General features: G+C 47.5%; 1 protein-coding gene and 1 pseudogene across 1 annotated transcript; both read right to left on the reverse strand.

Moving 5' to 3' along the window:
- Positions 1–8,427: 8,427 nt before the first annotated feature.
- On the reverse strand, positions 8,428–9,981 carry LOC132567499 (zinc finger protein 84-like; annotated as a pseudogene).
- Positions 9,982–10,107: 126 nt separating this feature from the next.
- On the reverse strand, positions 10,108–22,127 carry LOC132590575 (zinc finger protein 3-like; the record flags this gene model as incomplete). Its single annotated transcript, XM_060263515.1, has 5 exons — positions 22,038–22,127; positions 18,731–18,928; positions 14,969–15,095; positions 11,269–11,336; positions 10,108–10,797 (listed from the first exon to the last, which is right to left on the reverse strand). Coding segments are annotated over exons 1-5 (1,173 nt in total), but the record flags the coding sequence as incomplete, so codon positions are not given.
- Positions 22,128–25,396: the final 3,269 nt, after the last annotated feature.

Genomic DNA, 25,396 nt, shown 5'->3' on the forward strand with positions numbered 1-25,396 from the left:
AGTGGTTTAACATACTCTCCCCTTCTCTTTTATCCTCACAACGAGCCTATGAGGCGGGTTAACTCAGAGTATATTGCTGGTCCAAGGTTTCCCAGCGAGCTGCCAGGGCAGAGTGGGCCTATGAATCAGGACCTCCCAGATCTGATTTGGACACCCTAAACACCAGTTCCCACTAAACACACTATATTTTAATGCATTCTTTTTTCCCTAATGGCAAACTAGAATGATATTTATAATGTATGTTACATGTTCAAAAGTAAATTAGGTGGGCAGAAACACCTCTGGGAAAGGCATGTTCTCAGCTTAACCCAGACTTGCAAGGGACAGAGCAATGAACAGCCTCCATTTATTGCTTTATGACACTCTCACCATCAGTCTCCCATTCTGACATGTTGCTATTTTGTTGGCTTCCTAAGCAAATGCTATCCAGACCAAATGTTCTTTCAGTTTGTTAGTTTCACTTTGAGTTGTTTTTTTCTAAACTAAAACCTCAGTATTCAGGTTAAATTGCTGTATTGGCACTTTGCGATAAATAAGTGGCTTTTGGGTTGCAGTTTGGGCACTCGGTCTCTAAAAGGTTTGCCATCACTGTCATAGGGTATAATGGGGAATTGATCTGGAGATATCGGGGACTCTGGGGGGCTGTTGTTTGAGGTAGAGGCACCAAATTTTCAGTATAGTATCTAGTGCCTCTCCCAAAATACCCCCCCAAGTTTCAGAACAATTGGACCAGTGGGTCCAATTCTATGAGCCCCTAAAGAAGGTCCCTATCCTTCATTATTTCCTATGGAAGGGAGGCATTTTAAAAAGTGTGCTGTCCCTTTAAATGTGATGGCCAGAACTCCCTTCCAAGTTCAGCTGTGCTTGTCACATCCTGGCTCCGCCCCCAATGTCTCCTGGCTCCACCCCCAAAGTCTCCTGGCTCCACCCCCAAATTCCCCAGATATTCCTTGAATTGGACTTGGCAACCTTACTACCGATGGCCACCCCTGCCCTATGGGAATGGGTCTCCATAGGGAATAATGGAGTGCTCGAAGACATTTTCCTCCCCCCCAACCGCTTTCTGATGTCCCTGAAGCGAGGGGAGGACCTCCAAATTGGGGTATCCCCTGACCCCACCTGAGGATTGGCAACCCTACCTGGCATGTTGAAATATCTGCCTGTCCGAAGAGCAGTCAAGAGAAGCCCCGCTGGGTGGGGGGGTAGCCAGGGGTATAGCTAGATTTTAAAAGTCAGGGGGCTTTTTAAAAAGTCAGGGGGGGCCTTTTCCCAGCCACTATGGCACTTTCTGCTGCTCAGAAGCTTTCTGGGGTTGGAGCAAAAGCTGGAGGTTCTGAAAGCGGCCAAATCGAGGCAGCCAATCCTAACATTTTGGAGTCAAGACGGGACTGCAGTGTGCAAGCAGCCAGCAGCCAGATCCCTTCCTCCCCTTCCCGGTCCATTCCATGCAGCTGCCTCCACCACCTGCTCCTCCTCCTTCCCTAGCACAGCCATGGGGGAGACGTGTCTTAGCAGCAGTATGTGCGAAAAGGATCTAGGAGTCTTAGTGGATCATATGGTGAACATGAATCAACAGTGTGATGCAGTGGCTAAAAAGGCAAATGCAATTTTGGACTGCATCAGCAGAAGTCTAGCGTCCAGATCACGTGATGTGATGGTATCGCTTTACTCTGCTTTGGTAAGACCTCACCTGGAGTATTGTGTTCAGTTTTGGGCACCACATTTTAAGAAGGATATAGACAAGCTGGAACGGGTCCAGAGGAGGGGGACAAAGATGTTGACGGTCTGGAGACCAAGTCCTATGAAGAAAGGTTGAAGGAGCTGGGGATGTTTAGCCTGGAGAGGAGGCAGCTGAGAGGTGATAGGATCACCATCTTCAAGTACTTGAAGGGCTGTCATATAGACGATGGTGTGGAATTGTTTTCTGTGGCCCTGGAAGGTAGGACCAGAACCAATGGGTTGAAATTAAATCAAAAGAGTTTCCGGCTCAACATTAGGAAGAACTTCCTGACCGTTAGAGCGATTCCTCAGTGGAACAGGCTTCCTTGGGAGGTAGCGAGCTCTCCTTCCTTGGAGGTTTTTAAACAGAGGTTAGATGGCCATCTGAGAGCAATGAAGATTCTGTGAATTTAGGGGGAGGTGTTTGTGAGTTTCCTATATTGTGCAGGGGGTTGGACTAGATGACCCTAGAGGGAATCTATGATTCTATGAACCTGGAGCCAGCAAGCCTCCATCTCCCATCCCCCACTGATGGCCAAGGGCGACCTGTCACCCCTAGCCTGGGATGGTTACAATTCATTTAATTAAGCTTCGCCTTTCCTTATAGTTCAAAGTGCTTACAATATGCAAAGTACTGGGGTCGGCGCAGTAAGAGACCAGAGTCGGAGAGTGATTTCAGCAAGCTTTACTTTAGGAACACACACACAGACTGAGCTCTATTCAAACCTCCCGCTCCTTTATACCATTCTTGCCCCCTTCTGATTGGACCTTAACTATGTACATGGATTGGCTATTTACAGAGGCCTAAGGGCCTATCAGGGTACAGTATGAGCCTAGATGTTGATTGGCTACTTATGTTTCAATCCTTCCCCTGATTGGGCACGCTTAGGCCTTCTCTGGAACCCTGGTGTGGAGTACAAGCTTGGCTTGTTCAGCTTCCCTCCAAAAGTAACAGTTCTCCATTTGAACCTAGGACACAACACAATAACAGTTGAAACTGTTTTCATTTTTAAATACTTTTAAAAACCCCTCGTCCTCCCTCCCTTTAAAGAGACGCCTGCCAATTCAAACTCCCTGAAAAGCCCTGGCAAACAGACGGGCAGAAGAGGAATTCCAGCCAGGGTCTCCCAGCCTACGGTTGCCAGCTCTGAGGTGAGGAGACGTAGATCCGGGATGCAGCCTGGCCCTCAGTCACTTCTCCGTGCAGCTAGTGGGGCCTGGAGGTCTCCCACAGTTACAACTGATCTCCAAAATACAGAGTTCAGTTCCCCCTAAAGAAAATGGCTGCCTTGGAAGCTGGACTCAGTGTAGGGTTGCCAAGTCCGACTCAAGAAATATCTGGGGACTTTGGGGGTGGAGCCAGGTGTGGCAAGCACGACTGAACTCCCAAGGGAGTTTTGGGAATCACATTTAAAGGGACCTTATGCCTTTTAAATGAATGTTAAGAACATAAGAGAAGCCATGCTGGATCAGGCCAAAAAAGCCAGATGCCATCTGGAGGTCCATCAGTGGGGCCAGGACACTAGAAGCCCTCCTACTGTACCCCCTCCCAAGCCCCTACTGCCCATATTCTAGATAAAAGTCAGACCTTGAGATGATTTGATGGAGCTTCGCTTGGTCCTTCATACTCCTTTTTCAGCAGCCCAGTTACTGCTAGAAGCACTTGCAGCCTCTGCCTAGAAAAAGGTTGGAGACGTGAGGAGAAGCCTCTGCTGCTCCCCTCAAATTTCCACCAGCTCTCCTGGCTGCGGTGTGTCTTCTGACACTCCTTTAAGGGGTACCCACCAAAGGAGGCCCCCTCTGAGGCTTGCAAATACAGAACGTTCCCACCAGCTATGGGACTTCGTTCCGTGTCACTGCGCCATCTTGCTGAATCTCCGAGACAGAAAGTTTCAAGCTCTCAGACCCAGGTGACCAGGAGGGTAAAAGGCTAATCCCCCTAAAGGAAGGCCTCCAGCAGCATTAAAGAGCCTGCCAGCCAATTAAGGCCAAAAGATAAAGTATCATTTGCAGGTGTAGGATTCTTAGGGAGAACACACCAAAGCCCCAGCTGGAATACCTCACAGAGGGTTAGAACAATACTCCTTTGGCAGCTGGAGCCAAAACAACTTACAATTTGTGTTGCAGGTCAAACATCTGAGAGGGAACAAGCTTCAATAATGAATGATACTTCTGTTCACCACAGCCCCCACAATTAGATGGGGAAAAAATTACTGTTTACAATAATAATATAGTAATTTACAATAATTTCATAGCAGTATTCCTACGCAACCTCGTACGGAAGACCCCTACAGAGGACAAGGTGATCATCCTTGGCGACTTCAATGCCAGAGTAGGTAAAGACTCGGAAGCCTGGAAAGGAGTACTTGGCAAACACGGCATTGGCAACTGCAATGACAACGGGCGCCTCCTGCTAGAATTCTGCATGGAGCACCAGCTCACCATCACCAACACTATTTTCCAGCAGAAGAACAGCCTGAAGACAACCTGGATGCACCCACGGTCCAAGCACTGGCACCTTATCGACTACATTCTGGTGCGCCAGAGAGACCTTCGAGATGTCTTACACACCCGAGTAATGCCCAGTGCAGAATGTCATACGGATCATCGTCTTGTACGCTGCAATCTCCGTCTTCACTTTAAACCCACACCCAGGAGAGGAGGTATCCCTCGGAGGAAGTTTCAGGTTGGCAGCCTCCAGTCAGCTGAAGTTAAAGCTGCCTTCCAGGCAAAATTCCAGTCAAGAATTGAGGACCCCAGTTGCCCCACAGACCCTTCTCCAGAAGCACTCTGGGAACACCTAAAAACTACCGTCCTGCAGATCTCTGAAGAAGTCCTCGGGTTCTCCACAAGGAAGAACAAGGACAGGTTTGATGAGAACAATCAAGAGATCCAAGGTTTACTGGTGAAAAAGAGATCTGCCTACCAAGCACATCTTGCTCAGCCCTCCTGTCCTGGGAAAAAAGCAACCTTTCGCGCTGCATGTAGCAACCTCCAGCGCAAGCTTCGAGACATTCAGAATGATTGGTGGACCAAGCTTGCAGAGAGAACCCAGCTGTGTGCAGACACTGGTGATTTAAGAGGGTTTAACAAAGCCCTGAAGGCAGTATATGGTCCATCATATCAGGTTCAGAGTCCCTTGCGTAGTGCAGGCGGCCAAGTGCTCCTCACAGACAAGGCATCCATACTGAACCGGTGGTCGGAGTTTTTCAAGTTCTCTTCAGTGCCAACCGCGTAGTTCAAGATTCAGCAATCCACCTCACGCCACTTCAACCAGTGAAAACAGAGTTGGATGAGATCCCCACCCTAGAAGAGACTGTTAAAGCCATCAAGCAACTGAAAAGTGGCAAGGCAGCAGGAGTTGATGGAATTCCACCAGAGATCTGGAAGCATGGGGGCACAGTACTACATAGCTCACTTCACAAAGTACTTGTCACCTGCTGGGAACAAGGCAAATTACCACAGGACTTTCGCGATGCAATCATCATCACCCTATACAAGAACAAAGGGGAAAAGTCAGACTGCTCCAACTACCGGGGGATAACCCTGCTCTCCATCGCAGGCAAAATCCTTGCCAGAATACTCCTGAACAGACTGGTGCCCGCCATTGCAGAAGAACTCCTCCCAGAGAGCCAGTGCGGCTTCAGAGCTAACAGGAGCACCACTGACATGGTATTTGTTCTCAGGCAGCTCCAAGAGAAATGCAGGGAACAGAACAAGGCTCTGTATGTGACTTTTGTCGACCTTACCAAAGCTTTCGATACCGTTAGCAGGAAAGGCGTGTGGCAAATCTTGGAACGTTTAGGATGTCCCCCAAGGTTCCTCAGCATGATCATCCAGCTACACGAAGACCAGCAAGGCCAAGTCAGACACTGCAACGACCTCTCGGAGCCCTTCCCAATAGCCACAGGTGTAAAGCAGATGACGATGGTGTCTACATCCGCTATCGCACCGATGGCAGCCTGTTCAACCTGAGGCGACTAAAGGCCCACTCCAAGACAATGGAAAAACTCATCCGAGAGCTACTGTTTGCTGATGATGCTGCACTCGTCTCCCACTCGGTATCAGCTCTGCAGCATATGACGTCCTGCTTTGCAGAGGCTGCCAAACTATTCGGCCTAGAAGTTAGTCTGAAGAAGACAGAAGTTCTCCACCAGCCTGCGCCCCAGGAAGATTATCACCCTCCCTGCATCACTGTGGGTGAATCAGTTCTGAAGTCAGTCCAGCAGTTCAGCTACCTGGGGTGCATCATCTCCTCAGATGCCAAGATCGACAAGGAGATTGACAACAGGCTGGCAAAGGCAAACCGTGCATTTGGCCGACTCCTTGGCACCTGTCGCATCAACCATCACCAGTGGTCTGACCTAGCCTCAGATCGCAAAGCATGGAGGCACACCATCCACCAGGCTGTCTCTTCCTTTGAGAACGCACGCATAGCTGGTCTTGAGGACAAAAGGAGATTGAGGAAGAATCGCACTGCTACAGCACCAACCCTAAATCAGACTTTTCCCTGCAGCCACTGTGGCCGGACCTGCCTGTCCCGCATTGGTCTTGTCAGCCACCAGCGAGCCTGCAGCAGACGTGGACTATTGCACCCTTCTTAAATCTTCGTTCGCGAAGCCAAGCCGAGAGAGAGAGAGATTCATCAACTTATTAAAACTAATTTCAAAGGACCAGATAGCTATGTATAAGGAGTATAAGTCTCATATACCTGATACGCATAATAATCTCTTAAACAACCTATGAACATTCCTTAGTTCAGCTTTGTTTTCTGAGATTAATAAACAATCTAGGGTTGCCAACCGCCTGGAAGAAGAGTCTGGTGTCCTTCTAATGCCATATGCAGTAGTGGGATGTATATGAAAGCTTCAAACACGGCTCAAGTTTCTTACATATTTAGAGCATTTTTAAATATTTCTTCCTGGTTACACTAACATTTCTGTGTACGTTCAAGCTTTCTACAATAGTTTATATAGTGCCAGTTCTTTATATGGATTGTGGCTCTTTTTTAGTGATAAAATAAGATAAAAGCTGCTTTAACAGGCTAAGCAATTACATGGTTTCTATTCTTTGGGGGTTTTGGTGTCGCTGAAGAGTGTCACTCTGACTAAATCTGTTTCCACGCTCTGAGCATTGAAAATGTCTCTCAGTTGGGTGGGTTTTCTGATGACTTTGAAGACTGCCACTCCGACTGAATCTCTTTCCACACTCTCAGCAATCAAAACGTCTCTCCCCTGTGTGGGTTCTCTGATGACTTTGAAGATGACCACTCCGACTGAATCTCTTTCCACACTCTGAGCATTCAAAAGGTTTCTCCCCTGTGTGGGTTCTCTGATGACTTTGAAGACTGCCACTGTGACTGAATCTCTTCCCACACTCTGAGCATTCAAAAGGTCTCTCCCCTGTGTGGGTCCTCTGATGACTTTGAAGATGACCATTCTGACTGAATCTCTTTCCACACTCGGAGCGTTCAAAAGGTCTCTCCCCTGTGTGGGTTCTCTGATGCTTTTGAAGACTGCCACCCTGACTGAATCTCTTTCCACACACTGAGCATTCAAAAGGTCTCTCCCCTGTGTGGGTTCTCTGATGACTTTGAAGAGAGCCACTCCGACTGAATCTCTTTCCACACTCTGAGCATTCAAAAGGTCTCTCCCCTGTGTGGGTTCTCTGATGCTTTTGAAGACTGCCACCCTGACTGAATCTCTTTCCACACTCTGAGCATTCAAAAGGTCTCTCCCCTGTGTGGGTTCTCTGATGATTTTGAAGATTCCGTCTCTCACTGAACCGCTTTCCACACTCTGAGCATTCAAAAAGTCTCTCCCCTGTGTGGGTTCTCTGATGACTTTGAAGAGAGCCATTCCGACTGAATCTCTTTCCACACTCTGAGCATTCAAAAGATCTCTCCCGTGTGTGAGTTGTCTGATGGCTTTGAAGATGGCCACTGTGACTGAATCTCTTTCCACACTCTGAGCATTCAAAAGGTCTCTCTCCTGTGTGGGTTCTCTGATGCCTTTGAAGAGTGCCACTCTGACTGTATCTCTTTCCACACTCTGAGCATTCAAAAGGTCTCTCCCCTGTGTGAGTTCTATGATGCCTCTGAAGATTCCGTCTCTTATTGAACCTCTTTCCACACTCTGAGCATTCAAAAGGTCTCTCCCCTGTGTGGGTTCTATGATGATTTTGAAGAATGCCGTTCTGACTGAATCTCTTTCCACACTCTGAGCATTCAAAAGGTCTCTCCCCTGTGTGAGTTCTATGATGCCTCTGAAGATTCCGTCTCTTATTGAATCTCTTTCCACACTCTGAGCATTCAAAAGGTCTCTCTCCTTTGTGGATTCTCTGATGCTTGTGAAGATTCCCTCTCTCACTGAATCTCTTTCCACACTGTGAGCATTCAAAAGGTCTCTCCCCTGTGTGGGTTCTCTGATGCCTTTGAAGACTGCCACTGTGATTGAAACTCTTTCCACACTATGAGCATTCATAAGGTCTCTTCCCTATGTGGGCTCTCTGATGACTTTGAAGACTGCCACTGTGACTGAATCTCTTTCCACACTCTGAGCATTCAAAAGGTCTCTCCCCTGTGTGGGTTCTCTGATGACTTTGAAGACTGAAACTCCGACTGAATCTCTTCCCACACTCTGAGCATTCAAAAGGTCTCTCCCCTGTGTGGGTTCTCTGATGACTTTGAAGACTGAAACTCCGACTGAATCTCTTTCCACACTCTGAGCATTCAAAAGGTCTCTCCCCTGTGTGGGTTCTCTGATGACTTTGAAGACTGCCACTGTGACTGAATCTCTTTCCACACTCTGAGCATTCAAAAGGTCTCTCCCCTGTGTGGGTTCTCTGATGATTTTGAAGATTCCGTCTCTCACTGAACCGCTTTCCACACTCTGAGCATTCAAAAAGTCTCTCCCCTGTGTGGGTTCTCTGATGACTTTGAAGAGAGCCACTCCGACTGAATCTCTTTCCACACTCTGAGCATTCAAAAGATCTCTCCCGTGTGTGAGTTGTCTGATGGCTTTGAAGATGGCCACTGTGACTGAATCTCTTTCCACACTCTGAGCATTCAAAAGGTCTCTCTCCTGTGTGGGTTCTCTGATGCCTTTGAAGAGTGCCACTCTGACTGTATCTCTTTCCACACTCTGAGCATTCAAAAGGTCTCTCCCCTGTGTGAGTTCTATGATGCCTCTGAAGATTCCGTCTCTTATTGAACCTCTTTCCACACTCTGAGCATTCAAAAGGTCTCTCCCCTGTGTGGGTTCTATGATGATTTTGAAGAATGCCGTTCTGACTGAATCTCTTTCCACACTCTGAGCATTCAAAAGGTCTCTCCCCTGTGTGAGTTCTATGATGCCTCTGAAGATTCCGTCTCTTATTGAATCTCTTTCCACACTCTGAGCATTCAAAAGGTCTCTCTCCTTTGTGGATTCTCTGATGCTTGTGAAGATTCCCTCTCTCACTGAATCTCTTTCCACACTGTGAGCATTCAAAAGGTCTCTCCCCTGTGTGGGTTCTCTGATGCCTTTGAAGACTGCCACTGTGATTGAAACTCTTTCCACACTATGAGCATTCATAAGGTCTCTTCCCTATGTGGGCTCTCTGATGACTTTGAAGACTGCCACTGTGACTGAATCTCTTTCCACACTCTGAGCATTCAAAAGGTCTCTCCCCTGTGTGGGTTCTCTGATGACTTTGAAGACTGAAACTCCGACTGAATCTCTTCCCACACTCTGAGCATTCAAAAGGTCTCTCCCCTGTGTGGGTTCTCTGATGACTTTGAAGAGTGCAACTCCGACTGAATCTTTTTCCACACTCTGAGCATTCAAAAGTTCTCTCTCCTGTGTGGGTTCTCTGATGACTTTGAAGACTGAAACTCCGACTGAATCTCTTTCCACACTCTGAGCATTCAAAAGGTCTGTCCCCTGTGTGGGTTCTCTGATGACTTTGAAGACTGCCACTGTGACTGAATCTCTTCCCACACTCTGAGCATTCAAAAGGTCTCTCCCCTGTGTGGGTCCTCTGATGACTTTGAAGATGACCATTCTGACTGAATCTCTTTCCACACTCGGAGCATTCAAAAGGTCTCTCCCCTGTGTGGGTTCTCTGATGCTTTTGAAGACTGCCACCCTGACTGAATCTCTTTCCACACACTGAGCATTCAAAAGGTCTCTCCCCTGTGTGGGTTCTCTGATGACTTTGAAGAGAGCCACTCCGACTGAATCTCTTTCCACACTCTGAGCATTCAAAAGGTCTCTCCTCTGTGTGGGTTCTCTGATGATTTTGAAGATTCCGTCTCTCACTGAACCGCTTTCCACACTCTGAGCATTCAAAAGATCTCTCCCGTGTGTGAGTTGTCTGATGGCTTTGAAGATGGCCACTGTGACTGAATCTCTTTCCACACTCTGAGCATTCAAAAGGTCTCTCCCCTGTGTGGGTTCTCTGATGCCTTTGAAGAGTGCCACTGTCAGTGAATCTCTTCCCACACTCTGAGCATTCAAAAGGTCTCTCCCCTGTGTGGGTTCTATGATGATTTTGAAGAATGCCATTCTGACTGTTTCTCTTTTCACTTTCTAAACAGTCAAAAGGTCTCTCCCCTGTGTGGGTTCTCTGATGCCTTTGAAGACTGCCACTGTGATTGAAACTCTTTCCACACTCTGAGCATTCATAAGGTCTCTCCCCTAGGTGGGCTCTCTGATGACTTTGAAGACTGCCACTGTGACTGAATCTCTTTCCACACTCTGAGCATTCAAAAGGTCTCTCCCCTGTGTGGGTTCTCTGATGACTTTGAAGACTGAAACTCCGACTGAATCTCTTCCCACACTCTGAGCATTCAAAAGGTCTCTCCCCTGTGTGGGTTCTCTGATGACTTTGAAGATTGCAACTCCGACTGAATCTTTTTCCACACTCTGAGCATTCAAAAGGTCTCTCTCCTGTGTGGGTTCTCTGATGACTTTGAAGACTGAAACTCCGACTGAATCTCTTTCCACACTCTGAGCATTCAAAAGGTCTCTCCCCTGTGTGGGTTCTCTGATGACTTTGAAGACTGAAACTCCGACTGAATCTCTTTCCACACTCCGAGCATTCAAAAGGTCTCTCCCATGTGTGGGTTCTCTGATGCTTTTGAAGATTGCAACTCCGACTCAATCTCTTTCCAAACTCTGAGCATTCAAAAGGTCTCTCCCCTATGTGGGTTCTATGATGCTTTTGAAGGGTGCTGCTCTGACTGTATCTTTTTTCACTTTCTAAACAGTCAAAAGATCTCTCCCCTTTGTGGATTCTCTGATGCTTGTGAAGATTCCTTCTCTCACTGAATCTCCTTCCACACTCTGTGCATTCAAATGGTTTCTCCCCTCTTCGTTGTCTTTGGTGCAGAGGGAGCTGTGATCTGGTTTTGAAGTACTTTACACACTGAACGGATGTACTTGCCCTCATTATCCTCTGCTTTGGAAAACGCGCATTATGTCGTCTTCCATCTCTCTTCTCAGCTGTATGGCTGCCTTTCTTTCTCTTAGGTCTTCCTGGATTCCTGATGTTTTCTTTCAAGTCCACCTTTTCAACTCGATCTGGCAACTGCTGATCCAGTTTCTCACCCTCCTCATTGCTCTGATCGTCCTGGGCTGGAATAAGAAGAGAGATCCCATTAACACCTGGAGGGTCGGTAAGTTCTAAAGGCATTGATGTTACTGCAGGAGGAAAGGACTGAGGGCCCTTCGGCCACCTTTGGTTTACCTGATCTTAACCTCTCTCTCACCCTCCCCAGATATCTAGTCTTTCAGGATACCTCATCCCTACGAGAGCCACACCTGAGCTCTTGCTCAGAGGGAGCTCCTGACCCTACAAGTCCCAGTCCCCAGAAGTCCTCCTGTCCCTGCAGTGGGCTGTGTGATTGTACCAACTGAATGTTGCTCTGAACTCAATCCAAAATCCCCCATGGCTATTCCTTGCCTCCTCCAGAGCCAGTTTGGTGTAGTGCTGAAGTGTGCGGAGTCTTATCTGGGAGAACGGGGTTTCATTCCCCACTCTTCCACTTGTAGCTGCTGGAATGCCCTTGGGTCAGCCATAGCTCTCGCAGGGCTGTCCTTGAAAAGGCAGCTTCTGAGGAGAGCTCTCTCAGCCCCAGCCATCTCACAGGGTGTCTGTTGTGGTGCGGGGGGAAAGGTAAAGGAGATTGTGACCTCTCTGAGAGTCTTGAGATTCAGAGTATAGGGCCAAATATAAATCTAATATCTTTTTCTTCTTGACATCCCCAGAAGGACTCCTCCCCCCGCAGCGGGCTGTGTGATTGTACCAATCTGCAGTGGAGACGCTGCACAGGTTGTCTGTAGTTTTCCGAGCCCAGTTCAAAGTGCTGGTTATGACCTTTAAAGCCCTATATGGCTTGGGACCTGTCTACTTTCTGGACCGCCTTTCCCCACACGAGCCCCAGAGAGCACTAAGATCAAGCTCGTTAAATCTGTTCAAGATCCCCGGGCTAAAGGAGGCCCGTTTGACCACTACAAGGGCAAGAGCCTTTTCCGTGGCTGCGCATGCCCTCTGGAAGGCCCTCCCTTAGGAGACCAGGGCCCTGCGGGATTTATCACAATTCTGCAGGGCCTGGAAGACATATCTGTTCTGGCAGGTTTTTAATAACTAAACGGAGGCCCTTTTAACATCTATGGGGGTGTGTACTATCTACCCCACAAGAGCATCAGAAATTAATTCAAAACAGACAGAGCGCGCCATCTGAACTGCATTTAAACTGTTTTAATATTTGAATGTTTTAATAATGTTTTATTGTTATAAGTTGAATCTTTCATCAAATTGTGACCGTTGTTAGCTGCCCTGAGCCCGTTTGGGGAGGGCGGGATACAAGTGCAAGAAATAAAAATAAAATAAATAACTAAATGTTGCTCCGAAGTCAATCCAAACTCCCCCATGGCTATGCCTTGCCTCTTTCTTGGCCTAACTGAATGATACTTACTGTCAGACAGCTCATTTGGGGAGGAAATATGCTCTTGAGATCTTCTTGAGAAACTCCCCAGCTTTTCTTTGGATGCAAGGCGATTGTCTTTCTCCACCAAAGTCTCTCTTATACTTCTGGCTTCATTTGCAGAGAGAGAAAGAAAAAGTAATCATTCTTCTATCGGGAAGGAAATAAATTCAAGAGTAAAAATTCTTCTGGAATCATGGTCAGGATTTTAGCCCGCAATCCCAGCCAGTGTAAGAGGGACAGATCTGTGAGGCAAAGCAGCCTAGTTCCCCTCAAGGGTTAATGTGAGTATTAAATGGTTTGTCTGACTTGCAGATGTTGATGATTTCACCCCGTCCCCCAACCTTATTTTTCTCAAGGCTGGCTTTGGTGAATCCTGAGAACCTGTATCCAGTTGTGTAACCAGGAGTTAGGGGGTGCTGACAGCTTCTGGAAGATTCCATCAGGGAGGACCCTCGATTGGGTCATTCAGACCACCTGACACTACAGAGGTAGAAGTATAATACCAGGGGGACCCAGGCTTGGGTTCTTGATAGGATCTTTTCCAGGTCACAGTCAAAGGGGATGTTTGTAATCCCATCCAGGGGGGAGGGGGTGTTGTAAATGTAAGCAGCAGAGAAATGAGGATCTGGCCCCTTCCGGATTCTCTCTCACGTTCTCTTTCTCTCCACCTTTACCTCTGGATGGGACACCTTTTCAGTAACACCAACAAAACGGGATCATATTTCACATTACACACAACAAGAGAAACAAACACTGGTGTACTGGCTAGCAATGTTTAGTAAAACCTTTTTAGAAAGCAGCCCCGTGGCACAGAGTGGTAAAGCAGCAGTACTGCAGTCTGAACTCTCTACTCACGACCTGAGTTCGATTCCGGTGGAAGCTGGATTCAGGTAGCCGGCTCAAGGTTGACTCAGCCTTCCATCCTTCTGAGGTCGGTAAAGTGAGTACCCAGCTTGCTGTGGGGAAAGTGTAAACGAATAGGGAAGGCAACGGCAAACCACCCCGTAAAAAGTCTGCTGTGAAAACATTGTGAAAGCAATGTCACCCTAGAGTCGGAAATGACTGGTGCTTGCATAGGGGACCTTTCCTTTCCTTTTAGAAAAACCATAATTTTTTTTGTACATTACAAAAGCACAAGAAAGGTCCATTCTCACATTACAATATTACAAGAAAGGTCCAATGTGCACCCAGAAACTTACCATTCAATCCCTTTGGAGCTTGCTTTCTGCCATCAAAAGGAACGGCTTGCTCCTAATAAAAATATTGTAGAGAGCAATTTGCCAGCAATCTCCAGAAGGCTTTTGCATCTGGTTAAAGTAGTGGTTCAGGACTGGTTTAAGCTCCAAATAAATACATATATACACTTAAGTGTGACTGAGTGGTAAGTTTTTTCCAACAATTAACGATATCTTAAAATTTAAAAATTATCTATTTCCATTCAGCTTTGTGGTGTGTCCTGTTGTTATCTCCCTGGTTTACCCCAGGATGAGAGAACTTGAAAAAAACAGATGTTGCAGAAAAGCATTTACATTCAATTGTTACAAGAGGCTGACAACCCTGAAAGAAATAAGGACTACTCTTGAGGAAGAAATTCATTGACAAAATGAGCCTATATCTCATCTAAATCTGAGAGGCTCACTGGACCTCTCTCCAGGCCCGTAGCCAGAAAAGTTCTGGGGGAGGGGCCCCAGAGGAAAAAAAAATTGGTGGGGGGGGGGCTGCGGAGCGGCAGTGAGGAATTCAGGTGGGGGCCGCAAGAGCGGTGATGAGAGTGGGGGCCACCAGAAAAGCGGCGGGGAGTTTGTGCGGGGGCCGCAAGAGCAGCGGCGGGGAGATCGGGTGGGGGCAGCCAGGCAAGGAGTGTGGAGATTGGGCGAGGGTCGCAAGAACAGCAGCGCAGAGATCAGGGTCCACAAGAGCAGCGGGGAAAGGAGGGGCCATACATGTTGAGGGGGGTTGGGTGCAGGGGCCGTGTCCCCCTGGGGCCTCCCTTAGGTACGGGCTTGCCTCTCTTGTAATACTGTAATCTGAGAATGGACCTTTCTTGTGCTGTTGTAATGTACAAAAAGATTATATGGTTTCTCCAAAAAGGTTTTACCAAACATTGTTATCCGGGACACCTTCTCAGGCTTCGGTGACGGCCACAACACTGGTCTCAGTCGCCCCTCACCAAAGCTGGAAAGGCCTCAACATGATGTATTGCTGTTCAACAGTTTGAATCCTGCATCATCCCAGGGGTACCAACTCACACATTTGGCCCCTGTGAAAGCTCCTTACCCAGAGAGATGACGCTTCCATAGTTCTCCCGCATGACCTCCCTGTAGAGAGTCCTCTGGCCCGGATCCAGCAGGGTCCACTCTCCTGGGGTGAAGGAGACAGACACCTCCTCAAAGGAAACGGGGCACTGAAAGAAAAAGTAGATTCCCTCGTCAGCAATCACAGAATCATAGAGTTGGAAGGGACCTCCAGGGTCCTCTAGTCCAACCCCCTGCACAATACAGGAAACTCACAAACCCCTCCCCCTACGTTCACAGGATTTTCATTGCTGTTAGATAGCCATCTAGTCATCTGCCTTGTCTTCTTTCTTTTTAATGGTTTTAACTGTTTAATTTTAACTGTTTTATTGTGTGATTTAATTATTTCATTATATTGTAATCTTTCCTGAATCCGACTTGGGAAAGGGTGGACTAGAAATCCGCAAAATAACTAAATAAAATAAATAAACCTCCAAGGAAGGAGAGCCCACCACCTCCCAAGGAAGCCGGACAGACATTGCACACTGGAAGGGAGGAATCTGGGACGGAACAGGATATACGGCTTGGCATGGGGAAAGGGAGCTGGATTTAGATCCTCTCTCATCTGGACCATTGTAGGAACTGTGGGAGCAGAAGCCCCCCCTCCCCGAGAAAGAAGGGGGACCCAGGCTGTCTCCCGCTCATCTCCCCTACCTGGACTGGAGGTAAAGCAGCCGTTTCCACACCTCCAGAAAGACAGCGGCTCAACAGCGTCTCTCCACTGCCTGTTCATAACAGAAAGGAAGAAGGGAGGGGGTTTGACTTCTTATTCCATTTGCTTTGTCACTCCCTACTTCACGCACCCCCTCCCCAGGAGTCTGAGACAAGCTTTTGTACACTCAACACATTCTTTCACATTTTTTACTAAATCCTGGGAGAGGCAGAAGAGAAATACCCATGAGGCTCGGGGAGAAAACCTCTGCCAACATATTTCAGACTTCAAACGTGCCCTGGGAACTCTGGAGTTCCTAAAGTTACAGCATCCCTGCTGGATCAGATACCAAACCCAGGAATCCCATTCTTCTGCCGCCTGGACTCTTGAGTCTGGGCTGGGGGTGGATATAGACAGGGGAGGAAATGACGTTGCATGAAATGTCACCATCATGTTCAGCCCAAATCCTAGATGTCACTGGAGCATTTCTCGAGAATCCAGGGCAGGGGTGTCAAACACTTGGACCATGTGCCAGAAGCGACCCGCCCAGGGCTTTGATCAGACCCATGGAGCTCTTTTCTGCCCCCTCTTGTCTTTACCCTTTGAACGTCTAAGACTACCTTCCTTTCACTTCTCAGGTTCTTTGAAGCTCTGAGGCAGAGTCTCCTTCAGTTCGGAGCTTTAAAAGCTCTTTGAATCCCTCTTTGAAGCTCACAGGTTGAGTCTCAGTTCCCAGCTCTTCCTGCCTTTCTTTGCTGGCTGCTAAAAGGAAAACGTGGGGTGGATTTTAAGGTCCGTTCCATGTTTTCCTTGTAGCTTTCTCTTTGATCTGCAATGGTTTTAAATGGAGTGGAGAGGGTTACATTTTCAGAGTTCCTATAGGCAGCTCAAACTCGTGCTTCCTGTAGTTGTGTCCCTAAAAACAAAATGTTGATGCTTTCAGCCAGCTTATCTGTTGAATGGCTCTAATCTAGTGAGTACTCTAATGTGGGAACCCACAGCCAAAGGGGGATATTGTACTGGAAAGCTATAGCCAACCTGAGTAGACTTGGGGTTGGGGGAGAAGCTTACAATTCATTTCACTGTTTCCACAGCCATTTCACTGTTTCCACAGAGTCAGACCCTTTGTGCCTTTTCTTGATGTTTTATTTTAAAAACTGCACTGCCAAATTTCACTGTCCCCCCACCTTTCCAACAAACAAAATACTGGAAGAGTTTTAAGCAAGTTTGTATTTTAAGTTTAAAAATAATATCTTTAACTGTGTTTGTCTGCGTGTGTTATAAAGTTTTATTTTTTTATTTTACTTATTTGTAATTTATATTACGCCTTCCCACCAGGTGGCTCAGGGTGGGATACAAATTCTCCACTACCTGGCAATATATTTTATGACAGACACGGCCTGGCCCCACAAAGTCCTATTTCTGTCAGCTCCAGCCCTGTTGGAAATCAGTCCAAAAATGGCTGACTGATTCCATCTTAGTAATAGTAATGTTATCGAAGATTTCAGGTTTTTATGGCTGGTAACATCATTAGGGTGTGAAGAATCTTTCGGGCTCAAGTCTGGAAACGTCTGGAAGGAAAACTTTCTCCAGTAGAACACGGCACTTGAGCCCGAAAGATTCTTCACACCCTAATAGTAATGTTGTTTCTACAAATGTCATGCTGAGTCATGCTGCATCATGGCCCAGCTGTTTCTTGTTACTGAGGTAAGGTGGAATGACCTCACCTGTAACTAGGCTTTGTGCTGACTCACAGAGCTGATGCTACCTCTGGTGAGCTTGCATGATTGGTGGGTGTATTTAGGGAAGCTCAGTGAGAGCTTGCTCTTCCTGCCTGTAAGGATTGTGGGTACTGTGAGACTCACCGTCCGGGTGGCAGCGAACACTGCTGGTATTGATACTGTGCTACTGTGCTTGGATCGTTCTGTGTATACTTACTGGTGTATACTGTTATCTACTGATGTACTGATTACTGTGTATGACCTTGGCCTGGCAACGACTCTGAATATTGGATACTGTCCTGGTAAATATATTCTACTATTGCATACAGTTGTCTTGTCTATTAATTCCTGTGTTTGCCTGTCCCTCTTCTTCATTGTCTTCTGCTGCTTGCAAATTCTCTAACAAGCCCTCCTAATGAAGGAGTCTGACACCCCTGATCTAGGGTACTCTCCATGCCAAGCTTCACACCAAGGCCTCCCCAAATCTCCTGGGGTTCCGGCCACACCCTGTCATCCCAATTGCACAATCCTGTTTCCCACAGTGGCCCCTCAGATGCCCCTATAAGCACAGGCACAGAAGCCACATCTCCCCCTTGATTATTGGCCTCTAGGAACTGGTTTCCAGCGCTGTGACCTTAATGCTCTCCCCATCACATTCACGGGGTGCCCCAATCGCCTCCAGGCACAAAGAGTCCTTACCAGAGGAGAGGGCATCTTGGACACCCTCCTGCGCCCTCTGCCCTTGCTCCAAGGAAGCTCCGTCTGCCCTAGAGAAGAGAGCTTCTGCCTTCACCGATGGTCCCCACATCTGAAACGGCAGTGAGGGAAAGGGGTAAGAGACAGGATGGAAAAGAGACCATGCACTGGATCCTGTCCCACTCCCAGACTCTGCACCCTTCCATCAGCAGACCTGGTCACTTATCTGGAGGGAGCAGAAATTAACTACTAGAAGAGGCTGCTGAAGGAGGGATTAAATCTCCCCTTTGGAAGATTAACCCTTGGACAAATTTCCCTCAGGGAAACCTTAGGTAAAGTCAGATATGGAATTGGATGTAGCTGGAGGAAACCCCCTCACCTGCTGCTCTGGCTGCCTCTTCTCCTCTGCCTGACTCAGGAGGAAACCTTCAGCCAAGGCCACTGCCTGGGAACTGGCCTCTGGCCCACATCCTCTGACCCAGCACTGCATTTCCTGGGGCAGGAGGGCCAGGAACCGCTCCAGAACCACCACGTCCAGGACCTGCTTCTTGGTGAGCCTCTCTGGCTTCAGCCAGTGGTTGCAAAGGCGATGGAGCTGGCTGCAAACCTCTCGGGGCCCATCAGCCTCATGGTAGCAGAACTGCGTGAAGCATTGGAAATGTGCGTCTGAGGTCACGGTGCCCTTAGGCAGGTTCTCTGGCACAGGGCTTTCCCAGAATTCAATGTTGCTCCCAGCTTGGGTGCCTATGCTTGCCATCTTCGAAGCTCCAGGTCCTTCTGGGTCCTGCTCTTCCATCTCCGTCCCCTTCTTTTGGGCCACCTCCAACTGTGTCAATGTCCCTTTAGTGACTTGACTATGAAGAGAGGCTTCTTTCTGGGGAGGGGGAAGGAGAGACAGAGCTGTCACAAGGAAAGCAAATGAGAATTGCCCCAGTGGATCAGAAAAAACTGCTTCTTGTGCTTTGTAGATCCAGTTTTGTTTCGTTTTGCTATGTAACTAGATCCAAGTAGTCAGCCATGTTGGTCTGAAGTAGTAGAACAAAATAGGAGTCAAGGGGCACCTTTAAGACCAACTTCGTTTAATTCAGAATGTAAGCTTTCATGTGCTCTCTAAGCACACTTCATCAGACGAGAGGTCTGAGAGGAGCAGAACAGAGCAGAGCAGCTCTCATAGATGGGGCAGCTGGAGAAGTTGCTGGGAATTTCTGAGTTTTGGAAGACTTCATTCTGAGCTTTGTGGGGCTGCCTAAAATTCTGAGGTGTGATAGCTGGGGAACTGCTGTTTGTTTGGTCTTTGTTTGGTCTTTGTTTGGTTGAGTGGGCTAAAGGAGAAAGTGATTGAGAGTGATTGCTGCTGATTGCTGAGGAGTGCCTCTGCTCCACCCTCTTTGCATTTTAAGCTGCGCCTTTCAAAGGGCAAGAGCTAAAGGGCTCTTGGCCTGTGGCTCTTCACGTGAGGGCTCCCTAAGGACCAGGAACCCAGATCCCTGATTTCCTTGTTCTCCCAATAAGGTAAGTTGACCCTCCAGAAGGGGAGCCACTTAAACAAACAGGATTTAAAGAGGACTGTATATTTTAATAGATAGAAAAAAGATAGAAAGATAAAAAAATAGATAGATAAAAAGATAGAAAGATAAAAAAATAGATAGATAAAAAGATAGAAAGCCAGCAGGGGGTTGGGGGCTTTCCAGTGTTTTGCACTGAGTGTCACATGTACGACTATCTGCCCAAAGGACAGAAGTCTTGGGTGTGTGCTCGATGCAAGGAGCTTCTGGTCCTCAGGGAACGAGTTCATACCCTTGAGGCCGAGGTGACTGCCCTGGAGAAGCAGAGAGTGTCAGTTAGGCACTTGGGGAAGACTCTCGGGGGCGTATTAGATGAGCCCCACTCTGAATGTAGCAGCCCCGTTGCTACCAGAGAGCGTGAGGGTCGAGAGGGAACAGGGCACCGTGCTGAGGATAAGGGGAATGCACCCTCAGAAGGGACCTCTTCTTCGGTTGGTGAGCGGGAATCCTTTCGCGCCAAGGAACCATAAGAACATAAGAGAAGCCATGTTAGATCAGGCCAATGGCACATCCAGTCCAACATTCTGTGTCACACAGCAGCCAAATATATATATATATATACACACACACACACACTGTGGCTAATAGCCACTGATGGACCTCTGCTCCATATTTTTATCTAACCCCCTCTTGAAGGTGGCCATGCTTGTGGCCGCCACCACCTCCTGTGGCAGTGAATTCCACATGTTAATCACCCTTTGGGTGAAGAAGTGCTTCCTTTTATCCGTTTTAACCTGTCTGCTCAGCAATTTCATCGAATGCCCACGAGTTCTCGTATTGTGAGAAAGGGAGAAAAGTACTTCTTTCTCTACTTTCTCCATCCCATGCATTATCTTGTAAACCTCTATCATGTCACCCCTCAGTCGACGTTTCTCCAAGCTAAAGAGCCCTAAGCGTTTCAACCTTTCTTCATAGGGAAGGTGTTCCAGCCCTTTAATCATTCTAGTTGCCCTTTTCTGAACTTTCTCCAATGCTATAATATCCTTTTTGAGGTGCGGCGACCAGAACTGCACACAGTACTCCAAATGAGACCACACCATCGATTTATACAGGGGCATTATGATACTGGCTGATTTGTTTTCAATTCCCTTCCTAATAATTCCCAGCATGGCGTTGGCCTTTTTTATTGCAAACGCACACTGCCTTGACATTTTCAGTGAATTATCTACCACGACCCCAAGATCTCTCTCTTGGTCAGTCTCTGCCAGTTCACACCCCATCAACTTGTATTTGTAGCTGGGATTCTTGGCCCCAATGTGCATTACTTTGCACTTGGCCACATTGAACCGCATCTGCCACGTTGACGCCCACTCACCCAGCCTCAACAGATCTGCATTTCCCCACATCGTTGGTGCCAACATGCACCACGACCACAGGCTCCTCCCCAGCACTATATATCAGCCTATCTACTACACGTGTAGTATGGAGCATACTATTGATCTGAGAAGCATGAGTATGCAAAAGCAATAAAACCGTCATATGTCAAAATGTGAGAATGTCTTTTAATGACTATATTGTATTAATCTGAGATATAAATACCTTCCTTTTGCTCCAGGCTTAATACCATAGAGTCCTTGACATTCTCACATTCTGACATATTACTGTTTTATTGCTTTTGAATGCTCATGCTACTCAGATCAAAGGTTTGCTCAATTTGTTAATTTTACTATCTATCAGAAGCCTTTTTTGGCATATATCAGATTATAAATCAAACAGATAAACAGCTACAGAAATAATAAAACAGTCTTATGTAGCTACATGAGACCACATGAAAGCTTATGTTCTGAATAAAACTAAGTTGGTCTTAAAGGTGCCCCTTAACTCCTATTTTGCTTTGCTATGTAATGTAATGTACCAGACTAGTTTAGATATGCCTCCTTGTTTCTTTCGGAAAGTTCACTGTCTCTGCTTGGCTCTTGAAGGATGTTACGAGCTTAGCCTCTCATTACACTGGTCCAGTCTGTCTGATGGGGCTAATTCTTAAGGCAAACTGGGGCCTCAGGCGGACTGGTGTCCCCTTCATCCTTTTTTCTCTCCTTTCAATAGATGTGAAGTACTAGGAAGAGCACCTCTTCCACGAAGCAAGGAGGGGGCCCCCTTTGATCTGTGGGGCTCAGTTGTTCAGCTCCTGGTTAGATCTCCAGCAAAGAGGAGCTCTTTGGGGGAGGCTGAAAACCAGCTCCTCCTGGCTCTCTTCTCAACTAGAAAGAAACTCTCAGTGCAGTTGCAGGGCTGAAGAGCATGAAAACAGTTAATGACTCTCAGCATTCCACAAGTAAAAAGGGTACATTTGCACATCAGTCTCCAATTTCCATTAACTGATTTGCTTCCCTATGTTTCCCCCCAGAATTAGATCCAAACACATGCAGTCTCTACAATGGCCTGGGTGAGAAAGGCTCTGAACTCCACTCCCTTTACCCGTGCCAAGCCAGACATCCTGTACCGTCCATCCTGTACCGTACGGGGACTATATAAACTCAGCTTGTTATCCCTGTTGGGTCCTCGCATCTCTTACACATCTTCACTGTGTTGTGTGCTAATCCACTGCTCACCCTCTTCCTACAGATATGGACTGCTAGGCTCCATTTTGGTGTATCTGAAGAAGTGTGCTCAGCTTGAACAAGACCCTCTATAACCGGCATCTCCTGCCACCAAACTACAGAAAATTGTGCTCGATACCTAAAAGGAGCCCCTAAAACCAGTGCTGCTTGTTGTTTAAAGTGCCCGTATTCAAATAGAAAGCTTCACTACTTTCCAATTTGCCTCTCAGGACTTGGCAGAACTCCCACCAATAGGTGTCCTTTCTCAGTTCCCACAAATACTACCACGAAAAAAGGGGGGGCAAGAGCCCTAAAACTGCTTGTAAGTACAAACAATGAGGTAAGGAGGATGACCCCCCACACACAGGAAAATAGTCACTGTAATATCACCCAAGCCCCTGAAAGTAGAGAATCCTAGAGTTGGAAGGGAGTTCCAGGGTCATCTAGTCGAACCCCCTGCACAATGCAGGAAACTCACAAACCACTCCCCCCTCAATCCACAGGATCCTCATTGCTGTCAGAGGGCCCCGCAGCCTCTCTTGAAACCCCTCCCAGGAAGGAGAGCCCAGTTAAAGCATAGAATCCAAGAGTTGGAAGGGACCTCCAGGGTCATCTAGTCCAAACCCTGCACAATGCAGGGAACTCACAAGCCCCTCCCCCTCAATCCACAGGACCTTCATTGCTGTCAGGGGGCCCCGCAGCCTCTCTTGAAACCCCTCCCAGGAAGGAGAGCCCAGTTAAAGCATAGAATCCTAGACCTTGGAAGGGATCTCCAGGGTCATCTAGTCCAACCCCTGCACAATGCAGGGAACTCACACGCCCCTCCCCCTCAATCCACAGGACCCTCATTGCTGTCATTGGGCCATCCAGCCTCTCTTGAAACCCCTCCCATGAAGGAGAGCCCAGTTAAAGCATTGAATCCTAGAGTTGGAAGGGACCTCCAGGGTCATCTAGTCCAACCCCTTACCTTGTTGTTTACCTTGACTTCCAGAAAGCTTTTGATAAAGTTCCTCATCAAAGGCTCCTTAGAAAGCTTGAGAGTCATGGAGTAAAAGGACAGGTCCTCTTGAGGATCAAAAACTGGCTGAGTAATAGGAAGCAGAGAGTGAGTTTAAATGGGCAGTCTTCGCAGTGGAGGACGGTAAGCAGTGGGGTGCCGCAGGGCTCGGTACTGGGTCCCATGCTCTTTAACTTGTTCATAAATGATTTAGAGTTGGGAGTGAGCAGTGAAGTGGCCAAGTTTGCAGATGACACTAAATTGTTCAGGGTGGTGAGAACCAGAGAGGATTGTGAGGAACTCCAAAGGGATCTGTTGAGGCTGGGTGAGTGGGCGTCAACGTGGCAGATGCGGTTCAATGTGGCCAAGTGCAAAGTAATGCACATTGGGGCCAAGAATCCCAGCTACAAATACAAGTTGATGGGGTGTGAACTAGCAGAGACTGACCAAGAGAGAGATCTTGGGGTCGTGGTAGATAACTCACTGAAAATGTCAAGACCCCCCCCGCACAATGCAGGGAACTCACAAGCCCCTCCCCTCAATCCAAAGGACCCTCATTGCTGTCAGGGGGCCCCGCAGCCTCTCTTGAAACCCCTCCCAGGAAGGAGAGCCCAGTTAAAGCATAGAATCCAAGAGCTTGGAAGGGATCTCCAGGGTCATCTAGTCCAACCCCTGCACAATGCAGGGAACTCACAAGCTCCTGTGAGACAGTGCTGGGGAGGAGCCTGTGGTCATGGTGCATGTTGGCACCAACGATGTGGGGAAATGCAGTCGTGAGGTCCTGGAGGAGAAATTTAGGCTGCTAGGTGGGAGACTTAAGGCCAGGACCTCCAAGGTGGCCTTCTCGGAAGTGCTACCTGTTCCACGTGCAGGGCAGGAGAGACAGGCGCAAATTAGAAGTCTCAATGTGTGGATGAGACGATGGTGTAAGGAGGAAGGGTTTAAGTTTGTTAGGCACTGGGATGCTTTCTGGAACAAGCCGGAGCTGTACAAAAGAGACGGTCTCCACTTGTCTCCGGATGGAACCAGGCTGCTGGCGCTTAAAATCAAAAAGGTGGCAGAGCAGTTTTTAAACTAAATCTTGGGGGAAAGCCGACAGGAGATGGAATGTCTCTGGTTCGGGAGGACTCGTCTCAAAGAGATGAAGGGTTGGCTTCTATTTTTCTACCGAGTAACGGATCAGAGTTGTCCACTGTGATGGTGACAAACAGTATGGACTGTCTGCTAGAGTCTCGAGGCGGCAGGAGAGAGGTGGCGGGCCTAGCTTGCTTGGGAAATTATAAATGTTTGTATGCAAATGCTAGAAGTGTCCGAAGTAAAATTGGTGAATTGGAATGTTTAGTGTTGGGAGAAAACATAGACATTGTGGGAATTTCAGAAACTTGGTGGAATGAGGAGAATCAGTGGGACACGGTGATTCCTGGATATAAGTTATATCGGAAGGATAGGGAGGGAAGGGTTGGAGGTGGGGTGGCTCTGTATGTCAGAGAGGATATACGGTCCAGTAAGACTGAGGTCAGAGAATTAGATTCCCTTTTAGAAATGCTTTGGGTTGAAATAGAGGGCCCAAAAGGAAATTTAACTATGGGAGTTTGTTATCGCCCACCAAATCAAAAGAGAGAGGACGATTATAATATGATGGAGGGATTAAAGATAGCGGCTAAACGTAAAAACTGTGTCGTAATAGGTGATTTTAACTACCCGCAGATTGATTGGGTCAATATGTGTTCTGGTCGAGAGAAAGAGATTGAGTTTCTTGATGCTCTCAATGACTGTGCTATGGAGCAGATGGTCTCAGAACCTACCAGGGGTGGGGCGATCCTGGATCTGGTCCTAAGTAATGCCCAAGACTTGGTGAGAGACGTAAAAGTGATTGCGCCGCTTGGGAACAGTGACCATAATGTTTTTGATTTCGCCATTTGTATAAATAGGGAGTTGCCCAAAAAGACCGCCACAACCACATTTAACTTTAAAAGGGGTAAATTCTCTGAGATGAGGAGGCATGTGAGGAGGAAACTGAAAGGAAAGGTAAATACGGTCAAAACCCTTGGGGAAGCTTGGAGGCTATTTAAAACTATAATCCTAGAAGCTCAGATAAAATACATACCACAAGTTAGGAAAGGCACAAACAGGTATAAGAAGAGGCCAGCATGGTTAACAAACAAAGTAATGGAAGCTGTAAAAAGTAAGAAGGACTCCTTTAAGCGGTGGAAAACCAGTCGAAGTGAGATTAATAAAAC

The sequence above is a fragment of the Heteronotia binoei genome, chromosome 2 (genome assembly GCF_032191835.1).
Source record: "Heteronotia binoei isolate CCM8104 ecotype False Entrance Well chromosome 2, APGP_CSIRO_Hbin_v1, whole genome shotgun sequence".
Taxonomy (NCBI): Eukaryota; Metazoa; Chordata; class Lepidosauria; order Squamata; family Gekkonidae; genus Heteronotia; species Heteronotia binoei.